Source organism: Camelina sativa, chromosome 10, assembly GCF_030686135.1.
Source record: "Camelina sativa cultivar CO46 ecotype springtype chromosome 10, ASM3068613v1".
NCBI lineage: Eukaryota > Viridiplantae > Streptophyta > Magnoliopsida > Brassicales > Brassicaceae > Camelina > Camelina sativa.
The window spans coordinates 23,873,763-23,893,210 of NC_141889.1; the positions used below are offsets into that span (position 1 = coordinate 23,873,763).

Below are 19,448 nucleotides of genomic sequence, written 5' to 3' on the forward strand. Positions count from 1 at the left end.
TTAGGAGAAATCTGAATCTACAGCTAATGTTTAAAGAGATTTCGTTCATATTTTTCAAAAAATATGGGGCAATTGTCATATATGCAACTTCTTGATCACAAATGAGTGCTGATTTTCTTTTCAATGAGGAAACCAATATTTGGGTATGATTTTAGAGAACTAAAACTTGGGCCTCCCTACTTTAATTAATTAAATTACTATTAGGCTTAGGATTAGATGATACTATATAATTCTTAAAAAATTGTGTAACATAGATGAGAGAAGAAAAACAGATATATGCACGTCAAACTTTATTCTTTAGAATGTTCGGAGAAATATAGATCTGTCACTTAAAATCTAGCTGGATGTTCGCGTCTAGCCAATTCGAGATCTTACAACAGCAGTACATGTCTTGTGTGTTTGTTTGGGAAATCCGAAATCCTACAATGAGTTTTCTTTTTTTCTTCTTTAAACTAAAATTTTGCAAAGGTGTTCTAGACTCGTTTATTTAAGATTTCTATGGTAGAGAAATAATTTGGCGATCGGAATACTAATGAAATTAGGATAGTTTAGAAATACTTATTTTAAAATCTTGTGGTGATTTTTGTATTGAAGGTTTCTCGTTGCATCATTGTGCGTTGTTTTCTAACATAAATCAAGCTTTCCGCACAAACGCGAACCATTTAAAAAAATGGGAAACTTACCGTTGTATGAACCATTAACAAATGCATAAAAATAAATGAGATACAAAAATTATACGTGAAAAATGTGAGGAGTAAAACAATTATATGATCTATGGACTAAGGCTGTACTTGTATGAAGCAATTCCCAATACAAGAAAACACTACAAGAGATCAATTCAGTAATGTAGAAATAAGCAGTTCCAAACAACGGTAAGTTCATTATAATTCCCGTCACCACCTTAAAAAAACCATCGTACAAACCTTAGATAAATGACGTATGAACATCTCTACGAAATTGCAGCTAAAATCGAAAAGAACTCAGAGTTAGATTTTTCTAACACTCAAGATCAAACACAAAACAGACACACTAAAACCAATATTTTAATCAAACCAACCGTTAGAACGCAAATCTCACCGTTTAATCACAAGACAACTGAGTGATAAAAGAAATATATTACGTTGAATAGTACTGAGAAATTTTACAAATAAAAGTTGTGAGTTTGTGACATTGAAATGCTAATATATTCCTTCTTACTTATCTATAGTAGTTTACATTTCTGACTTTATGTTTTTGTGATATGTAGTGTAGAAGAAGTGTGGTTTATCACCACCTGGTTAATCCAGAATAAGTCACCACCAAATTCGACCGGATATATTAGTGGTCCGGTCCATTAAGCCATTAGCTAGAACAAGACGTCAAAATGCAACCATCTCGGTTGATATGCTAAGTCGGCCACTGACTTGGTGGACACTTGAAGAATCAAGCCAAATCTATTGAAGAAATTCACTACATCAAGGATGATAGAATGTATAATGTCCCAACCGTCATTTTTTAGTGGGTCATATGTCCATTTCTAGTCTATGTGTCTACCTTTATTAGTGGACCCTACGTCTACTATGGTATATGGGTCCATCTATATCCGATAGCCGGTTTGCAAATGTCTGAGAGACTTTAAGACTTCTTTACCGATCCTACAAATCACTACATGATTTTTTCTTGTGTCTTGTCTTCACTCGCACAGTTCCGACAATTACTTTCCAGAAGTTCACCCATCCTGAAACTACTATAACATAAACACGCTTAAGTCTGGAGTTCTCTCAAGACCATTGACCGAAAACATAATCCTTACAAATTATTCTTTTTCTTAGACCATTAAGTATATATATATATAAAAAAAAGGGCTATATTCTACTAAATTAGATTTCAGAGGCCTCTATATCAAAATCAAATGTAAAGAATTTCTTAAATATTAGTTAAGATCTCTTTTTACATTATTTAAGGTTTTTAAAAAACATATGGGATCCTAAGACCATCACTAGCGCAGTAACGCTGTAAAGGTGTCCTTAAAAAAAAGTTATTATTTTAATCATATGTATATATTCATTATTTTTTATTAATAATAACCACTAAAAAGTTGACAGCTGTTTACATTTTCTGAGAAATATTGCTTGCATAAACAACTCTGTTTATTAGCGTTTACCACTCGAGATGCCTAACATTTCGAAAGACACAACCAATCATCGAACGAAAACAAAGCGAGGAAAAGAAAGAAACAAACATACTTGTCTCAACTATAGAGGTTACTTTAGTACATATATAGGCTACAGAGACTACTTTAGCACACACACGCACAACCCTATATATAGGCTAAGATTGTGATGTATTTTTATACAAGAATCAAAGTGAAAAAGAAAAGAAAAAAGTTTGATCGATGATTGTGAGAGATGGGACCAAACTGTTATATATTATTTTGACTTACTAAAAAAAAAAAATTGTGTCATCTGTTCCTGTCTTGACTATAAAGTGCTGTGTTATTGATTTGTTTTTCCAACTTTTTAGGTGGTTTGGGAAAGCTGTGTCTCTATTTCTTTCTTTGGCTGTTTCAGTCGTAAGTGTCTCTTTCAGTCTTCCACTTACGTGATTTTAGTGGTTAAGCTCTTTTGTTTTCTTGGCCCGTAAGTTTCTCGCCCACACGAATTGGGAGAAAAGCCATTTGTTTTCTTGACTGAAAAGTGTAAAGGGTCTCTTATTACGTAAGATTGTTTTTGTTTGTCTTGTTGTATATAGTAGAGAAGTAATCTTGATGATATTTGAGTCTTGGATTCACGTGTCCTATAGTTTTAAGGTTTACTTATGCTGCTGAACAGATTAACCAATGATTAACACTGTTAGGTAAAAAAAAAAAAAAAAACTAAACTAAAATAAAATAAAATAAAATACTGTTAGGTAGGTTAGAAAAAAAGAAAAAAAACATTACTTCTTTATAATTTGTAAGAAAAATGTTTCAAAACGAAACTCAACCCCATGCAGTACCAATACAAGGTACTACTAGTCTACTACTACATAGCTTTAGGCAATTTGATATATATAATCAGACTTTTTGTGTTTAACACACAAGCTACATCAGATTAAGTACACAACCATTTGTTTTTTTTTTGTTTCAAATATATTTACACATCAAATAGTGTTTTCTTGTTAGCATATATCTTAAATCTCTGTACTCTCCAAACTGCATTTAAACAATTTGATGATCAGATAATTATTCGGGATCCAAGATCCGTTCCGTACCAAAACCAATTTGATGATCAGATTCTGATCTTAGTTTATCTCAAACAAACTCACAATTCTTTATCCAAAATAAAAGAAAAAACTCATAATTCAGCAAATTTAGAAAAAACGCAGACGTACGTAAAAATGACTAATTTACTAATATATGGTCTCAATCTGAGACAGATCGCTGGATACATTTATAGTTACATACTAGAGCGTAGAGCCACTAAAACATCATCTATGCAACGTCGGCTCCAAAACAAGAGAAGGACTCTGAATCTGAAGCTGCATATCACTTATTACGTGCTTAAGCTCAGAGGTTTCCTCTTTGAGTTGAGCATTCTCTTCAATAACCTTTTCGTGAGACTCCAAGACGCGGTTAAGCTTATGGAGCAACTGATGATTCTCATTCCTAAGCCACATCACTTGTGACCAAAGCTCATCCACCTGTCTTTGCTTCCTCATACGAGATCTCCTTGCCGATTCTCTGTTCGATAGCTTCCTTCTTTGCTTCCTCTCATTGACTATATCGTTATGATTCTCTTCTGCTTCATCTGATGTCGAGTTGCTCAAAATCATGAACTGTGGGGAGTTGACACTAGTTTGTAAGGTGTATAATGGATTGGGGTTTTGTCCTTCGACGCAAAATCGCGACGATGTAGGGAAATGAGAAAGGTACGAAGGTGGGCAACTATGGAGGCTGAAAATGTTCATGGATGGTTGCATTATCGGCGACTGCTTGCGATGCAAGGTTAGGGTTTTCTTTCTTAGCTGAATAGAGGGAAGAAAGATTGTAGGACTTGCGAGTTGTGTGATGAATGTTTGGTGTGTGTGTGTGTGTTGAGAAGAGGTGGTTCATATAGACTAGTAGGGGACAGTGTGGACCATTGTTTCTTCATTTGGGTCAAACCAATAGAAAAGCATCTAACAATCACACAACTAAAATGCGTATCTTTATATAATTAATGAAAATTAAAATATATATAAGAAGACAAAAAAAAGATTGTTAACTTTAAGTTTTAGAAGAAAAAAAAATGCAAAGAGGGAAGATAAGTTTATTAGAACACAACATTATATATATTAGACTATAGACCAAACAATTTTTTTTATCTTACAAATTAAAGTAAATACTGTTTGTGGTAAAATAAAAGGGAAAATTATATAAGAAGAAAATAAACAAATTCGAAAATTACTTTAATTTAATCTTACAAATAAATGGTAAAAATGTTAAATTATAAATAAAAATATTTTAAAGTGGACCAAACAATTTTTTTTATCTGACAAATAAAAGTAAAAATTGTTTGCCGTAAAAAAAAGGAAGAAACAAAAAACCCTTCAAATATTTTATTTTTCACCTACAAAATTATTCAACTACTTTAATTAATCTTTCAAAGAAATGTTAACAGAAGAAAAACAAAAAAAAAATAAATAATTTTACTAAGAAAAAAAAAAGAGAGTAAATCTTGAATTAATATAAGTCCTAGTTGAGCAAAAAGAAAAGAAAAAGAAGAAGTAAATATTAGATCAAAATATCAAGAAAGCCCCATGACCTTACAAATAAAATGAAATAAATATCTTATTTTAAAACTTCAAAATGATTTTTTTTTCTAAACATAATTAATAAAAACATTAAATTTTCGTTCAAAATGTTTTTTTTTTTAATAATATTTTTGCTTCAGCGCCAACAAACAAACACAAAAACTATAATTTCCCTCTCTTCTCTTCTCACCTCCCATTCTCTCTGCATCTTCCTCCAATTCGCAAAAACTTCATTTGTCTCGAGAACTAGGGTTTCATACATCTACCCAGAAGAAGAAGATCTCAAGAAACAATCCAATTTCGTAAATCTAGGTTTCCAATTTCTTACTTCTCTATCTTTAATTTGATGAAATCGAACTTATTCCTTATCTAATTCAAGATTGCGATCATTGATTTCAGGAAAAAAAGACAGAAATGAGCCGTTCGATTTTACGAAGACTTAACCAACCGTTGCTGCCAGAGTCATCAGAGAGTGACGATGGAGAAAGAGGAGGAAGTGGAGAATTCAATGGAGCTTCGTTTACTGGTGCGGTGTTCAATCTCGCTACGACGATCATCGGTGCTGGTATCATGGCTCTCCCCGCGACGATGAAGATCCTCGGTCTTATTCCTGGAATCGCGATGATCGTTCTGATGGCTTTCTTGACCGATGCTTCGATCGAGTTCTTGCTTAGGTTTAGTAACGTTGGGGATCAGAGATCTTACAGTGGCGTGATGGATGATTCTTTTGGCAAACCTGGGAGAGTTATGTTGCAAGTTGCGATTCTCGTTAGCAACATTGGTGTTCTGATCGTGTATATGATCATCATTGGTACTTTTTACTTTTGAATCTTTGGTTTTTTAGATATTAGGGATTGGATTTAGTTTTTATAACTCTGGTTTATGCTTTTGGGATGTGGTGAAGGTGATGTTTTGGCTGGGAAAGAAGAATATGGAATCCACCATGCTGGTATGCTTGAAGGATGGTTTGGTATCAATTGGTGGAACAGGAGAACTTTTGTTCTTATCATTACTACTCTCACTGTGTTTGCTCCCTTGACTTGCTTCAAGCGTATTCGTAAGTATTCTTCTGTTACAGAGAATTTGTTGTATCTGTGGTAAAGGTGTGAGTCTAATGGCTTTGTGTTTCCTTGCAGATTCTTTGAGGATCACATCTGCTATATCAGTTGCTCTGGCTGTTGTCTTTCTTATCATCACTGCGGGGATTACTATCATAAAGCTGTTTACTGATGGTTTGATGATGCCAAGACTTCTATCTAATGTCACTGACTTGTCTTCGTTCTGGAGACTCTTCACGGTTGTTCCTGTGCTCGTCAATGCGTACATTTGTCATTATAATGGTATGTGGAGATGCTTCTTTGTTGTTAAGTTTTTCATTTGGAGAATCAAACAAGAACTGATCATGTTTTCGACTGGTTTTTGTTTCAGTACATAGCATACAGAACGAGCTTGAAGACCCCACTCGGATCAAACCTGTTGTTCGATCAGCTCTTGCGATGTGTTCTTCTGTTTACGTGATGACGAGCTTATTTGGATACCTCTTATTCGGTGATGGTACACTCGATGATGTTCTCGCAAACTTTGACACAGATCTTGGAATCCCTTTTGGTTTGATTCTAAATGATGCAGTGAGGTTCAGCTATGCAGCTCATCTCATGCTTGTGTTCCCTGTTGTCTTTTATCCTCTGCGTGTTAACATCGACGGCCTCTTTTTCCCTGCTGCTCCACCACTTACTTCCTCTGAGTCTGATCTGAGGTTTGGATCTATCACTGCTGGTCTCATTGCTGTAATATTCTTGGGAGCAAACTTCATTCCGAGCATTTGGGATGCTTTCCAATTCACTGGAGCAACCGCTTCTGTCTGCATCGGTTTCATATTCCCTGCTGCTGTTATCTTAAAGTAAGATCCATTAATTCATAAGCTAAGAGAGATACGTTTTGGAACCTAATGGATCACTATTTGAATGGGTATTTTCTTGTCTTTGTTTTTTCAGGGATCGTCATAACCAAGCAACAAGACGGGACAAGACTATAGCCATTTTCATGATCGTCCTTGCGGTTTTCTCCAATGCAATCGCCATTTACAGTGACGCCTACGCCTTGTTCAAGAAGAACACATACATATTTCCAATGTGAAAAGCAGAGGTTTTGTTTCTTCGCACACTCACTCTGTGAAACCATATACGAAGAAAGTTACTGCCTTACTGGTGTGATACGATGTCTTTCTTTATATGAAGAGAGTTACTGCTGTGATACGATGTGTTTTTAGGATATTTTGAACTACATGAGATTAGTTGTAGAATCTCTGTATATATAGAGACAGAGATCAGTTTTTTTACTTCTTTTATTTTACATTGAAGAATTGTAAAAACTTGCATATTAAAGGATGTTCAGCTTTAACACCATCTTAAGATGGGCTACACAAGATAATTTTGGTACACTGATGACTTCGAATACAAGAAAGACTTGAGAACAGAGAGAGAGAGTCCCATAAAACAATATCCCAAGTAAAATATTGTACAATGTCATTGTCAATATTAAGAATACAATAAAGAGTAACAAGTGTCTATTATGAGTCATCGACAGCTCCAAAAACAGAGTTATAAAGAAAGAGCCTGAAACAGAGGCTAAAGAAGAAGAGAACTAGAGAAATGAAGAAAGTGTTGACTATTTCCATCTCTCAATTCTTTCTCAATTGCTGGAATCAGCCTGAGAAGGGAAGCAAGGCCTCCACACAGTTTCTTTGCCAATATCCATTAATGCTATACCTTTTCTTGTCAGTTCCTCTCTAATCTGATCACTTTTCTCAAAATCTTTATTCTTTCGTGCCGTTATCCTTTCTTCTATTAACTGTGAAATATCTTCTTCTCCGAATTTTGCTCTTATCAGTGTTTTTAGTTTCATTTCTTTCAACACCTCGGCATAGGTCAGAGTAGTGAGCAAACCAAGTATATCAAGAACTTCCCTAGCTGCTTTCTCAATCTCGACGAGTGACACAAGCATCGACAGTCGCTGTTTCTTCTGCATTTTCTGAAAAATTGGAAATAACAGACAACTTTGGTATGCGTAGTTGCGAAAGCAAGGAAGCACAAATAAAGATGAAGCAAGAGGCAAGAACCTTGAGCTTGCTGAGTGAAGAGTTGATGAATTTCAATGCATCTTGGTAAGCACCCGTAAGTATATGAGCGGTATTCAAATCGTCTAACATCTTTGCTTCAAACTCACCCTTCAGCTTCTTAATGATGTCTTTGGCTTCTGGAGTCTGTTCAGCTTTTCCACCATCTTCAGACATTAGTTCTCGATATGGTGACAGACCTTCATCAAGATCTTGTAAAGTCTGATAAAAAAAAAACAAATTGTTAAAGTCAGAACTGAATGACATTTTGTCTCACTTTTAATTTTATATTCTCATATAAACCATTGCAACTGAAGAGAAGCTGATCAAATTGTTGGATAAAACAAATCTGAAGCACTGCACCTGGTAAACATAGTATAAAGCTTCTGATGCATGCTCTAGCTGTGACTCAGAGAAGTTCAGAGGAGACCGGTACTGTGCACTCATCAAAAAGTGCCGCAAAGCCAACGGATGGTAGCTACCTGTCATCTACACAGATTGGAACAAAAAATGGAAAACTGTCAATAATTCTGTGTTTAGCCACGGGAACACATCAAAAGAGAAAATCAAATATTATACTAGGAACAAATAAGAAACATACTTCTCTAATCGTTTTAAAGTTTTTCTTTGATTTTGCCATCTTCTCGTCATTAATAGTGACATGCCCATTGTGCATCCAGTAGTTTACACCACTATCTTCACATGCAGCACATGTCTGGGCAATCTCATTTTCATGATGCGGGAATTTCAGATCTGCACCACCTCCATGAATGTCAAATTTCGGAGACAGATAATGAGCACTCATCGCACTGCACTCGATGTGCCATCCTGGTCTTCCTGGACCCCAAGGGCTCTCCCAACTTGGCTCATCAGGTTTTGCAGCCTGCATAAATTCATGTTCAATTCATCAGAAACAGTAAACCTCAAAGTGCTGATACAAAGATGTAAGTTGAAATTATATTGATTCCCAAACCTTCCATAGTGCAAAATCAGCAGGGTTACGCTTTCTCGAATCAACAGCAACACGCTCACCAGCTCTTGTATGTTCCAACATTTGCCCAGATAATTTCCCATAGTTGGGTGATTTGTCAACCGAAAAGAACACATCGCCTTCCACTACATACCCACAATCTTTCTCAATGATCTGTAACAACAGGCCAGCACATGGATCATACACACTACTTATACATCCAACTTATCACAATCTTTCAACCAACAACATTTAAGGAGACCAAACAAGAAAAAGAAAGAAAAATGTGAGTTCTCTAATCAAGCCAACATACCTTTTCAATCATCTTTATTATATGGTCCATATGGTCGCTTACACGAGGCTGGTGGGTGGGAAGAAGGCACTGAAGAGCACCCATATCTACCAAATATTCCTCGCAAAACTGATTACTCAATGCTAACGGTTCCATACCACGCTCATTAGCACGATTGATGATCTGCAGAGATCCCAAAATTCAGATTCTACAACATATGAACCCTAAACATAAGAGAACATTCGTTCACTAAACAAGAAGAACCTTGGTTCAAAGCCATACCTTGTCATCAACATCTGTGAAATTGCGTACAAAATTAACTTCATAACCCAAATGCTTCAAGTATCTGCATATGCCATAACCAATCAAAATTACTGATAATTAAATGCCAAATCCACCAATAACATTCCTTAATCCAAATATTCTTATCATCATCCAAATATTCTTATCTTCGAATCTAAGTTATGAGGTCAAGTTTAAGCATATCCCCAAAATTGACCTCATCGATCTGACAGATTCGACTCACCAAAACCTTAATGCAAAAAATTTCTTAGAGAGGAAGAAGAGAGGAGACCTGTAAAGAACATCAAAGGAAACGGCGGCGCGAGCATGGCCGATATGGCTGAAATCGTAAGCAGTGATACCACAGACGTACAATCCGATTTTGCCGGGAGTGATCGGAATCAACACTTCCTTCTGCTGCGTCATCGTGTTGTAGAGCTTCAATTCCATTTTCTCCGCCTCCATATCTCGCAATCACCACCACAACCACAGCTCCACGGCGAAGTAAACAAATTTGATAAAACCCTTTTTTCGTATCTTTTTTTCTGTTACTTTAGTTTTCGTTTTTGAACAGTAACTCTCTTTTTATTTAAATCTGTAGGTCGGGCCCAACCCATTTAGTTTATAAAAGCCCATATTCAAATCCGGATTTTGAACCCGGTACCCGACCCGAGCTCCCTACAACACTTGCCGCCTCGTTGATCTCTTTCTAATCTTCGGCCAAGTTTCTGAATCCTTCCCATCTGCAACCACGACTCCATCGCCGATGGATCCTCCTCCGCCGCGAAACCCGAGCCATGATTCTGAACCTGAACCGAACACCGCGTCGATTTCTCAGAGCGACGAATCCGCAACCGTAACGGCAGTCGCGTCGATGAACCCTCCACCTCCCAGAAACCCTAACCAACCTGATTTGAAGACAACGGAAGTAGTAGAACCCAAGCTAATTGAAGAATCCAAGGACCAATCCGTCTCTGTAGACGCGAATAAGCCAGTTCGTGCTCGAACCATGAAGCAGAGTCCTGTCCCCTACACTATTCCGGAGTGGAGTGGCCCTCCCTGCCACCAATTTCAGCTTGAAGTTCTCAAAGAAGGTGCCATTGTCGACAAACTAAACGTGTAAGTAAGCTCTCTTTAATTTATTGCCTTCCAAAGATTTAGGCTTTTGATTTCGCTGGAGTAGCAAAAACTTGGGGTTCTAGTTCTAGTTTAGGTTGAGACTGAATTAGGAAGGAAAAGTTAGGTAATTCGTATTTTTTTTTTTTTCTATTTGCAGCTATGAGAAAGGAGCTTACTTGTTTGGACGTGATGGTATCTGTGATTTTGCTCTTGAGCATCCCTCAATTTCACGGTTTCATGCAGGTGATTATTATCTTACTGCTCATTTCAAGGTGTTACTGTTTTCAATTTTGGATGACGTTTCTTTAATTGTTTTGGTAATGATTTTGCCAGTTATTCAGTACAAGAGAAGTGGAGCTGCGTATATATTCGATCTTGGCAGTACGCATGGAACGACTGTTAATAAGAATAAGGTGTTCTATCTGTGGCTTCTATATATGTTATTCTCTTGATTGAGCTTTGATAAGCTGGCTTATAGTGTTTTTCTATCGGTGTGTTATAATTTTTGCAGGTGGATAAAAAGGTTTTTGTGGATTTGCATGTTGGTGATGTTATTCGCTTTGGCGGGTGAGTATATATATCTATTAAGCTCATGATGATTACCTTGGTCGGTTCTGCTTTGATTTTCCTGAGCTCTTTTCTTTGCTTTTAATGTAGTTCGACTCGATTATACATTTTCCAAGGACCGTCGGACTTAATGCCACCAGTAAGATACACATTTCACTTTACACAATCTAATTTTTGGTTTGGAGTATTTTTTGGCATCGAGCCTTAGTTATTTGATGTCTTTTTAATTGACTAGTGGTTTGGATTTTTAGGAGAAAGACTTACAATTATTCAGAGAAGCAAAGATGAGAATGGAAATGTCAGAAAGAGAAGCTTCACTGCGACGAGCAAGACAACAAGCATCCATGGCTGATGGTGTTTCATGGGGCATGGGGGAAGATGCTATTGAAGAAGAAGAGGTAATAATGACTATTGTATCTGTTAGTGGTTGTGGACTTAAGTGTCTAACGTTTCCAGGATTTTTGAAAAATCAATCTTTCTGACCGACCTTGTTTCTTCTATAATTTGGACATTCAGGATGATGTTGAGGAAATTACGTGGCAAACATATACCGGGGAACTCACTCCAAAGCAAGAAAAAACTAAGGAGAAAGTACTGAAACGGTTGGAGAAGGTTAGTTTTTTTCGTTCTAAATGATTTTTTTCCGATGCAAAATCATATACTTTCTGATGCTTCTTAATGACCTGAGTCTCTTGGATTCTCATTATAATTTATAGACTGTTCCAACTTTCTTTTATTCATGATATAGACTACTCCCACTTTGCATCACTTAAGAGGGATTTTTACTTCTGTGTAGATTGGCCATATGAAGAAGGAAGTAGCAGCTATTCGAGCCAAAGACATTTCCCAGGGTGGATTGACACAAGGACAACAAACGCAGATTGCCAGGAATGATCAGAGAACAGCTGAGGTAACCGTTTTGTTAATATGAAGTGTCCTTACGACAATCTTTTATTTTTGGTTGCATAATCTGATTTGACTCTCCATTTCTATTAAATGTATGATAGCTTCTGGAAGAACTTGAGAGCTTGGAAGAGACTCTGAATGACAGCATCCGAGAAAGTTTGGGTGCGAAAACAGGGAGAAAACCACACGGAAAGAAGAAAGGAGCGGTGGAAGATGAGGAAGACTTGTCGAGGTAATCTTTCTCGTGTCTCAGCTATGTTTCTCTAAGGGATCTTGTGGTATGCTTACCTGTGTTTCAATTAAAGGCTGCTTCAAGTGTTCAACCTCTATATTTACATCTTCATGTAAAATAGTTTTGTGTCTGTTGTGTTGTGATTCTCATACTATTATGTTCGTTTCAGTGATGAAGATGACTTCTATGACCGGACCAAGAAGAAACCATCAACACAGAAAGGCAGCGAAAACCAAACTGTAGAAACTGTTGATTCACTTCTAGATAAGAGAGACAATGTTTTAAAAGAAATAGAAGAAAAGAATGAGCAACTTTTGGCAGAGAAGAATAAGATAAAGATAGAGAAAGTCACAGAGGTTGCATCTGGAGACTCCCTTGATGCCCTTGATGCATACATGACCGGGCTATCTACAACGCTTGGTAAATTACTTCTTATTTTGTGTCTTTTAATTTAGATTTGCGTTTTAGTTCACATTGAGGAAAAAATTGTGAATGATCTCAAGGAATTTTCCTTTTATTGGTGTCAGTGCAAGATAAAACCGTCCAGATCCAGCAGGAGTTGTCTACTCTTCAGTCAGAATTAAGCAGGATCTTGTACCTTCTAAAAATTGCTGACCCAACGGGAGAAGAGGTTAAGAAAAGGGAGTTGAAATCACAAGAACCAAAAATGATGAACTCTGAAAAACCTCATGTAGAAAAGAAGACAAGTCTACCTTTGAAACCAGCTGATCCTGTTGAGCGTAAGGAGAAAGAAGTGAGCAAAGATTTATTGGACTCAGACAATAAGCCGGAAGTAGGACAGAAAGCAAGTGAAACATCTGAAGAGAAGAAGACCACTGTGTATGTTCCATCAAAACCCCAATGGCTCGGTTCCGCTGCAAATAAAGCCACAATTGAAGAGAAAAAACCTGAGACTGTAGCTGCTACTACTGATAGCACAGATGCTGTTGATGGGTTTGTTGACTATAAAGATAGGAAGAAGATTCCTCTAACCACCACCACTGGAATTGAAGGTGCAACAGGATTGATAATAAGAAAACGTAAGCAAGAAGACAAGAGTGAAGAAGAAGATGATAAGTCAAAGGAAAAGCAAGCAGAGGTCATGGCACAGGACGCAGTTGCTCTCTTATTGAAGCATTCTGTAGGACATCATGTGAACAAAGAAGACGAAGAACTCAATAAACAGGACGAAACTAAGCAAGGAAGTGGCAATAGTAGAAAGAAGAAGAAGAAGACGGCTAAAAAAGTAGTTGGTCCTGGCAAACCAGAGTATCTAAATGACAGCACAGATTATGATGATCCATGGGTACCTCCTGCAGGTAACGTAAAACAATGTTTAGAAATACATTGTGCATTTAAAACAAATCCATTTTTAGGAAATGAGTATTTGGCTAATGAGTAATGCGTTAACTTGAAATGTGCAGGACAATCTGGTGATGGACGAACATCTCTGAATGACCGATTGGGATATTGATCGAGTCCCCGGAGCAAACTATGGGATTGAGGGGAGGTTGAAGTGGCTTTAACATCTGTTAGTTTTACATCACCCGTCTGGTTATTTCTTGGTCAAACACTATGTAAATTCAATACTAAATCCAGAGCTTCCCTGATTGATTCTTTTAAATGAAACTTTACTTGCGACTGAAAACTCGTCAATAATAATATTTTATATCAGACCTTCTCCTATGGAATCTTCTCGAACTTGGAGATACAACGTCTTCCCAAGCTTCCATGGACAAGATGTTTGTAAGATTTTCTGTCATATTTACGCAAACTGTTTAAATCAAAACGGATTACAATGTTTGATGATCAAGAAATTGAGAGAAACCAGATCATATAGCGCCTGCTCTCATAGAAGCAATTAGAAAATCGAGGATATCGATCGTGGTTCTCTCAAAGAACTATGCTTCCTCAAGTTGGTGCTTGAATGAATTGGTGGAGATATTGAAGTGCAAAAACATAGTGATGCCAATCTTCTACCAAGTTGATCCATAGACCATAGCCCCTGTTGGAAACGAGATAAATTCAGCAACATATCTAACGCCTATGAGATTATTGAGTGTGGTGTCCGATTTTATAAAGATGAAGAAGGTAGAAGCAGTGACGAGGGAAATGAGTATGAGATAGACCAAGTGTACGACGATGACTGGAGCTATAGAATGGGCCCGGTGAAGCGTCTGAATACCCTGAGAACAATGGAAATATCGATAGACTAATCTGTGAAGGCAACAACATTATAGATTGATGGAGTTGGCTCGTCCTCTTTTTTGATGTCTCTCATATCGTGACAACCATTGGAAGTTTAATTTGGGGAGAAAGCTGAGATAGAAGCCAGAAGGGGAAATATCATACGGGAGAAGTCGACCGAATTTGCAAGCGAGGAAAAGAAGATCTAAGACACTTGTTGTGTTTTTCTTTGACTCAAATGTGTCAGGTGATTTAGCATATCTTAGCTCATGATTTGATTATTGTTTCACATACATGATATCAGATAGGATGTAAAAGCTGTGGAATGATACTGTAAAAACTGCACTTTATATGTTTACAGTACCGTTTCTCATGGAATAAGCTTATATTATCTGTCGTTCTGAGGTTATAGCAGCTTTTGATAATGTCTTGTGTGGTTTGTGTGTGTAATATTAGAGGTAGCATTTAGTCTTAATGTCCTATGTACCAGGTTCTTATTTGCTGATGCCTATTTTGCTGTCAAACCAACAAGGAAATGGATGAAGAAACTAAATGAGAGAGAGAGAGAGAGAGCAACTATTTTTAAAAGCATCTTTTATTCATTCTCCAAGTAACTGAGGGTACAATAACATTTTGAATGTATATGTCTGGTTTTAACAGCATATGGATATAAGAAATATCTCAGCATATGAAAGTACAACGGCACAAATTGGTTTTACCTCCAACACAAGCGCCCTCCCCTCTGTACTTCATAAAACAAAAGTGTTGGCATTCTTGATAATTGCATGGCTTGCTAAGTTCCACCTCCGCAGTACATTTTAGTAGATCGATTCCCTCTACATTTGGCAAAGCCAACAAAGCTAAAAACAACACACAAAAGGCATAATATTTTAGAAAACCTTCCAAATGCTTTTGAGTAATTTGAAAGTCACAATTAATCATTTTATTATTTTCGTGTACTCTTAAGAAAGATGACCAAATCATAGTAAAGTATGTATACTCTAAAATTCACTTTTCTTTCCTCTGTTTTTCTTAACACTCGTTCTCACCCGCCAATAACCCCATCTATATATGTTTCAGTAGTTTCTCTAAAGAGACTGAAAAAAACAAATCTACTCTGCTTAATAGATCTGGAAGAATCAATAATAAGAATTAATGTATGCGTTTTATAACATGTTCACTGATATATAAGTCATACGAATTTACACCTGAGAGGACAAACATGGAGATGAGCACATATGAACACGATGGTTTGGCCATGACTTGTGAAAAATGAAAGGATATTTGTTAATCTAAAACTTATTGTTGGATAGATTAGACTCATAAAGAAGGAACGTTTTTATAGATTACCAGTGACAAGAGAAACATAGACCAAAACTTTTTTTTAGGAAGCATATTCAAAACAAATGTTAAGATTTTGACCAATATAAAAAAAATATAAAGAGAGTCAAAAAAAAAAATTAATAATTCTTTTAACAAATTAATCATCATATATTACTAAAAGAACTAATCATCAGATATTATTAATTTTATGTGCTCAGATACTAAAATATCTTTTTAAAAGATTTTATTCATCCTCCAAGACTAAGCTATAACATTAAATGTCTAGTCTATACTACATAAGTACATTTAAAAGCCAATGTATCCAACAATGGAGGGAGAAATGTAAGTGTAAGGAGCAGCCAATGTATTTAAGATATTGTTCTGATATTTAGAACTTAGAAGTTGATGATTAAGTGAACTCTCAAGATAAAAGTGTTTATTGAAGAGACAAAATGGGAAGCTTTTATTGAACTGTTTCAAGAACTAAGTACATTTTCATAAGCTCTATCTCTCTTTTTCCTTTAAATTCTATACACCAAAAAGTTACTCAACACAATTTCAAAACGGCATACCTAAAAACTAATTTTTCTATTCAGCCTCTTCATCAGTAAGGTTCAGCCAATCAAACTCATTCTTTGGCAGCTCTTTCAACATTGCATAGTGTCAAGGACAGTTGGAAGCAATGACAGTGAGTTTCAGTAATACAAGGAGGGTCCAAAGATAATGTTTCAGATCTTGTGTTTACTTTTGCAGGAATGGAGTCGGAGGCCAAATCTGAGCTCGTTTCCTACCACATTGAAGGGAGAAATTTAAGTGTAATCTTGTTATGATATTTAGAAGTTGATGATTAAGTGAACTCTCACGACAAAAGTGTTTACTGAAGAGACAAAACGGGTAGCTTTTATTGAAGTGTTTCAAGAACTAAGTACATTTTCAGAAGCTCCAATGCAAACTATACAACAAAAAGCTAGACAGCCCAATTTCAAAACTATACACCTTAAAACTAGTTTTTTATTCAGCCTCTTCATCAGTAAGGTTCAGCCAATCAAACTCATTCTTTGGCAGCTCTTTCTCCTCTTCTTTCACTCCTCTCTCCACAATCACGTTGATTCTCCACAACACAATCTTACTCTCCCATTTCATGCCTTTGATTGCATAGAGTCTCCAAAGCAGACCCTTAAGGAACTTATATTGGCACGTACTGTACCATTCCAATTGTTTAGTCACAATCCTTTCCACATCTCTAAAAGCTCTCCTCACAAGTCCAACTTCCATATCTCTTTCCACAAGCTTTCTCACTGAATCTATCATATTTTCTGCAATCTCCTTAACGGATTTAGCTCGACTTGAGATCTCTATCAAGTGAATTGCTGCACAGAAGGCACCAGTAAACGTCAAAACCCAGCAACTGTTATCTACCAACAACTCTGTTGGTGGGTTTACTAGCCTTGTGATTATCTTTGGGAAAAGGTTCTCTATCATAGGAATCACAAAATCGTCTTCAACAAGCGCCATTGTTAAGCACTGGAAGATATAAACAGCTCTCTCAAACTCTGTTGTACTCGATGCAATATAATCACGTAGCTCATAACATGTCTCATCTTGGTACATCAACATCTCATACGTAACGTGGTTCACCACCTCACCTAGGACTTTGAACATTCTGTCAGAGATTCTTTTCTTGTATAGGCAAGACATGACCAGTGGTTTGATTTGTCTCATCTCTGCAATGTCTATTGGCACCTTCTGTGAAGTGTGGTCAGATAGTAAGACATTGAGCCGTCTGATTGCAATCTCTCTAGACCTATCTTCAAGATCAGTGGAAGCAAAGATCTGTAAGACTTGTAGTGTAGATAAAGTCTTCAAATGCTCATTCCAGCCACGGTCAAACTCTTCTCTAGGATCCTTAAGATCACCACTCTGTGGTTCAGTAACCAACGTTTTGATCTTCCTCACAATCTCCTTCGTTTGTGTTCCAACTACTTCTTCGATCTCCATCATTGAAGCCAACACAAAATGGCACTGATCCTCATTGTAATGATACAGATTCATCTCTCGTGAGAAGAACCTCTCGAAATCTTCAAGCCCTCGTACCAAAATATGTTCCTTTCCCTTGTTCACCAACTCAATTGCTGAATTCACAACATAGAAAAGCTGAGGCCCCATTAACTTCCTTATTGCCTTGAACTTCATACATGTATTCGTAAGCTGAATCCACATTTTAACAAGAGTTTGTAAAGCCAAGCTCCAATCTTCGACTCTGTGAGGATGAAGAAACACATTGTCAGCCTTCTGCAATATCTTCTGCGAAAACAGAGCGATGAACTCCTCGTAGACCGGTGGCAAACCGATGAAGACGTGAAAAGCCTTGACAGGTTCATGGCTATTGGCTAGCGAGAAGATACAATCACCGAGCTCGTCCCACTTGTCATTATGTAACAGCAAAACATTGTAAGCTACGAAGTAAACGATTCTTTTGAGGATCTTGATTTCAGATTCTTTGGTTTCTTGACTTGTCAAGCAAGAAATCACAACGGGCTTGATTTCGTAAAGAGCGTCGAGAGAGAGTTTGTAGTTGCGGTTTCTGAGATCGGTGAGGGTTTCGTAGAGTTGATAGATGGATCTGAATCTGGTGACGCGATTGGAAGAACATTGGAAGACCTGAAGAAGCTTTAGGGTTAAGCAATCTGGGAAATAACAGACGAAGTAATCGTAAAGAGCACGAGCTGTTTTGTATTCTTCGGAGTCTTGACGCATAAAGAGATGATCGACGACTATAGCTAACTCTTCGTGGCTTGGACTCACAAGAATCTCTCTCGCTTTCCACTGAAGACTCAAAGATTCCGCCATTGCACTCTCTTCGTCGTCTCAGGATCTTTTCTTCTGCAAGATTTGTTTGTCAGGTTTTGCAATTTATTTTAAAACCAAACTGAAGATAAATCGCAAAATTAGTTACTTTAATTGACTCAAGATAAGTTGCAATATTTTTAATTTTTATTTATTTTATTAAAAACTAGGTTATGAGTCCCCGCAATATCTGGGTGAAACTCATTTCCAACAAACAAAATTACTGCAAATTTTTGAATTACATTAATACTTTGTAAACGTGAATTTAAATCCTTAAAAGATTATCTAAAGTCTACCAGGTTTTTACGTTACATTGTAAATATTTTTCCAGATTTCACCGATTGTTAAAACGTTGTTAAAACAGGATCTTTTTTAACATTTTTGATGATGTCTAAACATTTATATGTGAGTAGAGAGCTTCTTGGTTATTATTTCTGAATCATGCCTTAGGTCCACCCTCAGCCTTGAGTTTCAACTGATCACGAAAAGCTGTGTAATTTTACCATCTTATGAACTGCCTTTATATACTAACAGTGTAAAAATGTTTTTGCAGCCACTTACCTCTTCCTAGACGCCAGTTCTATCACTTCAAAAGCGGTCAGGTGATTCAAATTCCTTAACCAACTTCTTTTGCATATTCTTTGACATGAAGTTTATGATATTTCTCATCAACTCTTGGATATACTTAACTGGTCCCAATTCACGACACTCTTATAATTCGTTCTCTCATTCAAATTTGAATATTGGTTAGTAAATTTTTGTGTCTATGTTGTTTCCGTTTTATTGTCACTAACCAAAATATTTTTGCTACAAAGCCAATGATACTTGATGAAGTAATCTCTGACGGAGATCGAAA

General features: G+C 36.7%; 4 protein-coding genes, 1 long non-coding RNA gene and 1 pseudogene across 6 annotated transcripts; 2 read left to right on the plus strand and 4 right to left on the minus strand.

Annotated features, from left to right (window-relative positions):
• Positions 1-3,348: 3,348 nt before the first annotated feature.
• On the minus strand, positions 3,349-4,038 carry LOC104719541 (basic leucine zipper 43 pseudogene; annotated as a pseudogene). The gene has a single exon (XR_015568179.1). The product of XR_015568179.1 is annotated as a basic leucine zipper 43 pseudogene (transcript).
• Positions 4,039-4,885: 847 nt separating this feature from the next.
• On the plus strand, positions 4,886-7,177 carry LOC104719542 (amino acid transporter AVT6B-like). Its single transcript, XM_019230790.2, has 6 exons — positions 4,886-5,064; positions 5,152-5,563; positions 5,657-5,809; positions 5,889-6,092; positions 6,181-6,652; positions 6,747-7,177. Exons 2-6 carry the CDS (start codon positions 5,167-5,169, stop codon positions 6,886-6,888), a joined length of 1,368 nt encoding a protein of 455 aa, XP_019086335.2. The 5' UTR covers positions 4,886-5,064; positions 5,152-5,166; the 3' UTR covers positions 6,889-7,177.
• Positions 7,178-7,218: 41 nt separating this feature from the next.
• On the minus strand, positions 7,219-9,973 carry LOC104719544 (cysteine--tRNA ligase 2, cytoplasmic-like). The gene is made up of 8 exons (XM_010437489.3): positions 9,704-9,973; positions 9,412-9,475; positions 9,151-9,312; positions 8,841-9,011; positions 8,469-8,750; positions 8,231-8,356; positions 7,871-8,089; positions 7,219-7,782 (listed from the first exon to the last, which is right to left on the minus strand). Exons 1-8 carry the CDS (start codon positions 9,874-9,876, stop codon positions 7,444-7,446), a joined length of 1,536 nt encoding a protein of 511 aa, XP_010435791.1. The 5' UTR covers positions 9,877-9,973; the 3' UTR covers positions 7,219-7,443.
• LOC104719545 (uncharacterized) lies at positions 9,957-13,909 on the plus strand. Its single transcript, XM_010437490.2, has 12 exons — positions 9,957-10,530; positions 10,688-10,773; positions 10,864-10,943; positions 11,042-11,097; positions 11,188-11,236; positions 11,349-11,495; positions 11,614-11,709; positions 11,894-12,007; positions 12,105-12,235; positions 12,405-12,655; positions 12,763-13,554; positions 13,660-13,909. The coding sequence occupies exons 1-12, from the start codon at positions 10,178-10,180 to the stop codon at positions 13,707-13,709; spliced, it is 2,205 nt and encodes a 734-aa protein (XP_010435792.1). The 5' UTR covers positions 9,957-10,177; the 3' UTR covers positions 13,710-13,909.
• A 1,092-nt stretch (positions 13,910-15,001) lies between these two features.
• Positions 15,002-15,753, minus strand: LOC147937258 (uncharacterized). Its single transcript, XR_015568180.1, has 2 exons — positions 15,631-15,753; positions 15,002-15,282 (listed from the first exon to the last, which is right to left on the minus strand). It is a non-coding gene; the product is annotated as an uncharacterized LOC147937258 (long non-coding RNA).
• A 938-nt stretch (positions 15,754-16,691) lies between these two features.
• Positions 16,692-18,630, minus strand: LOC104720595 (uncharacterized). The gene has a single exon (XM_087470661.1). It carries the CDS (start codon positions 18,593-18,595, stop codon positions 16,757-16,759), a length of 1,839 nt encoding a protein of 612 aa, XP_087326787.1. The 5' UTR covers positions 18,596-18,630; the 3' UTR covers positions 16,692-16,756.
• Positions 18,631-19,448: the final 818 nt, after the last annotated feature.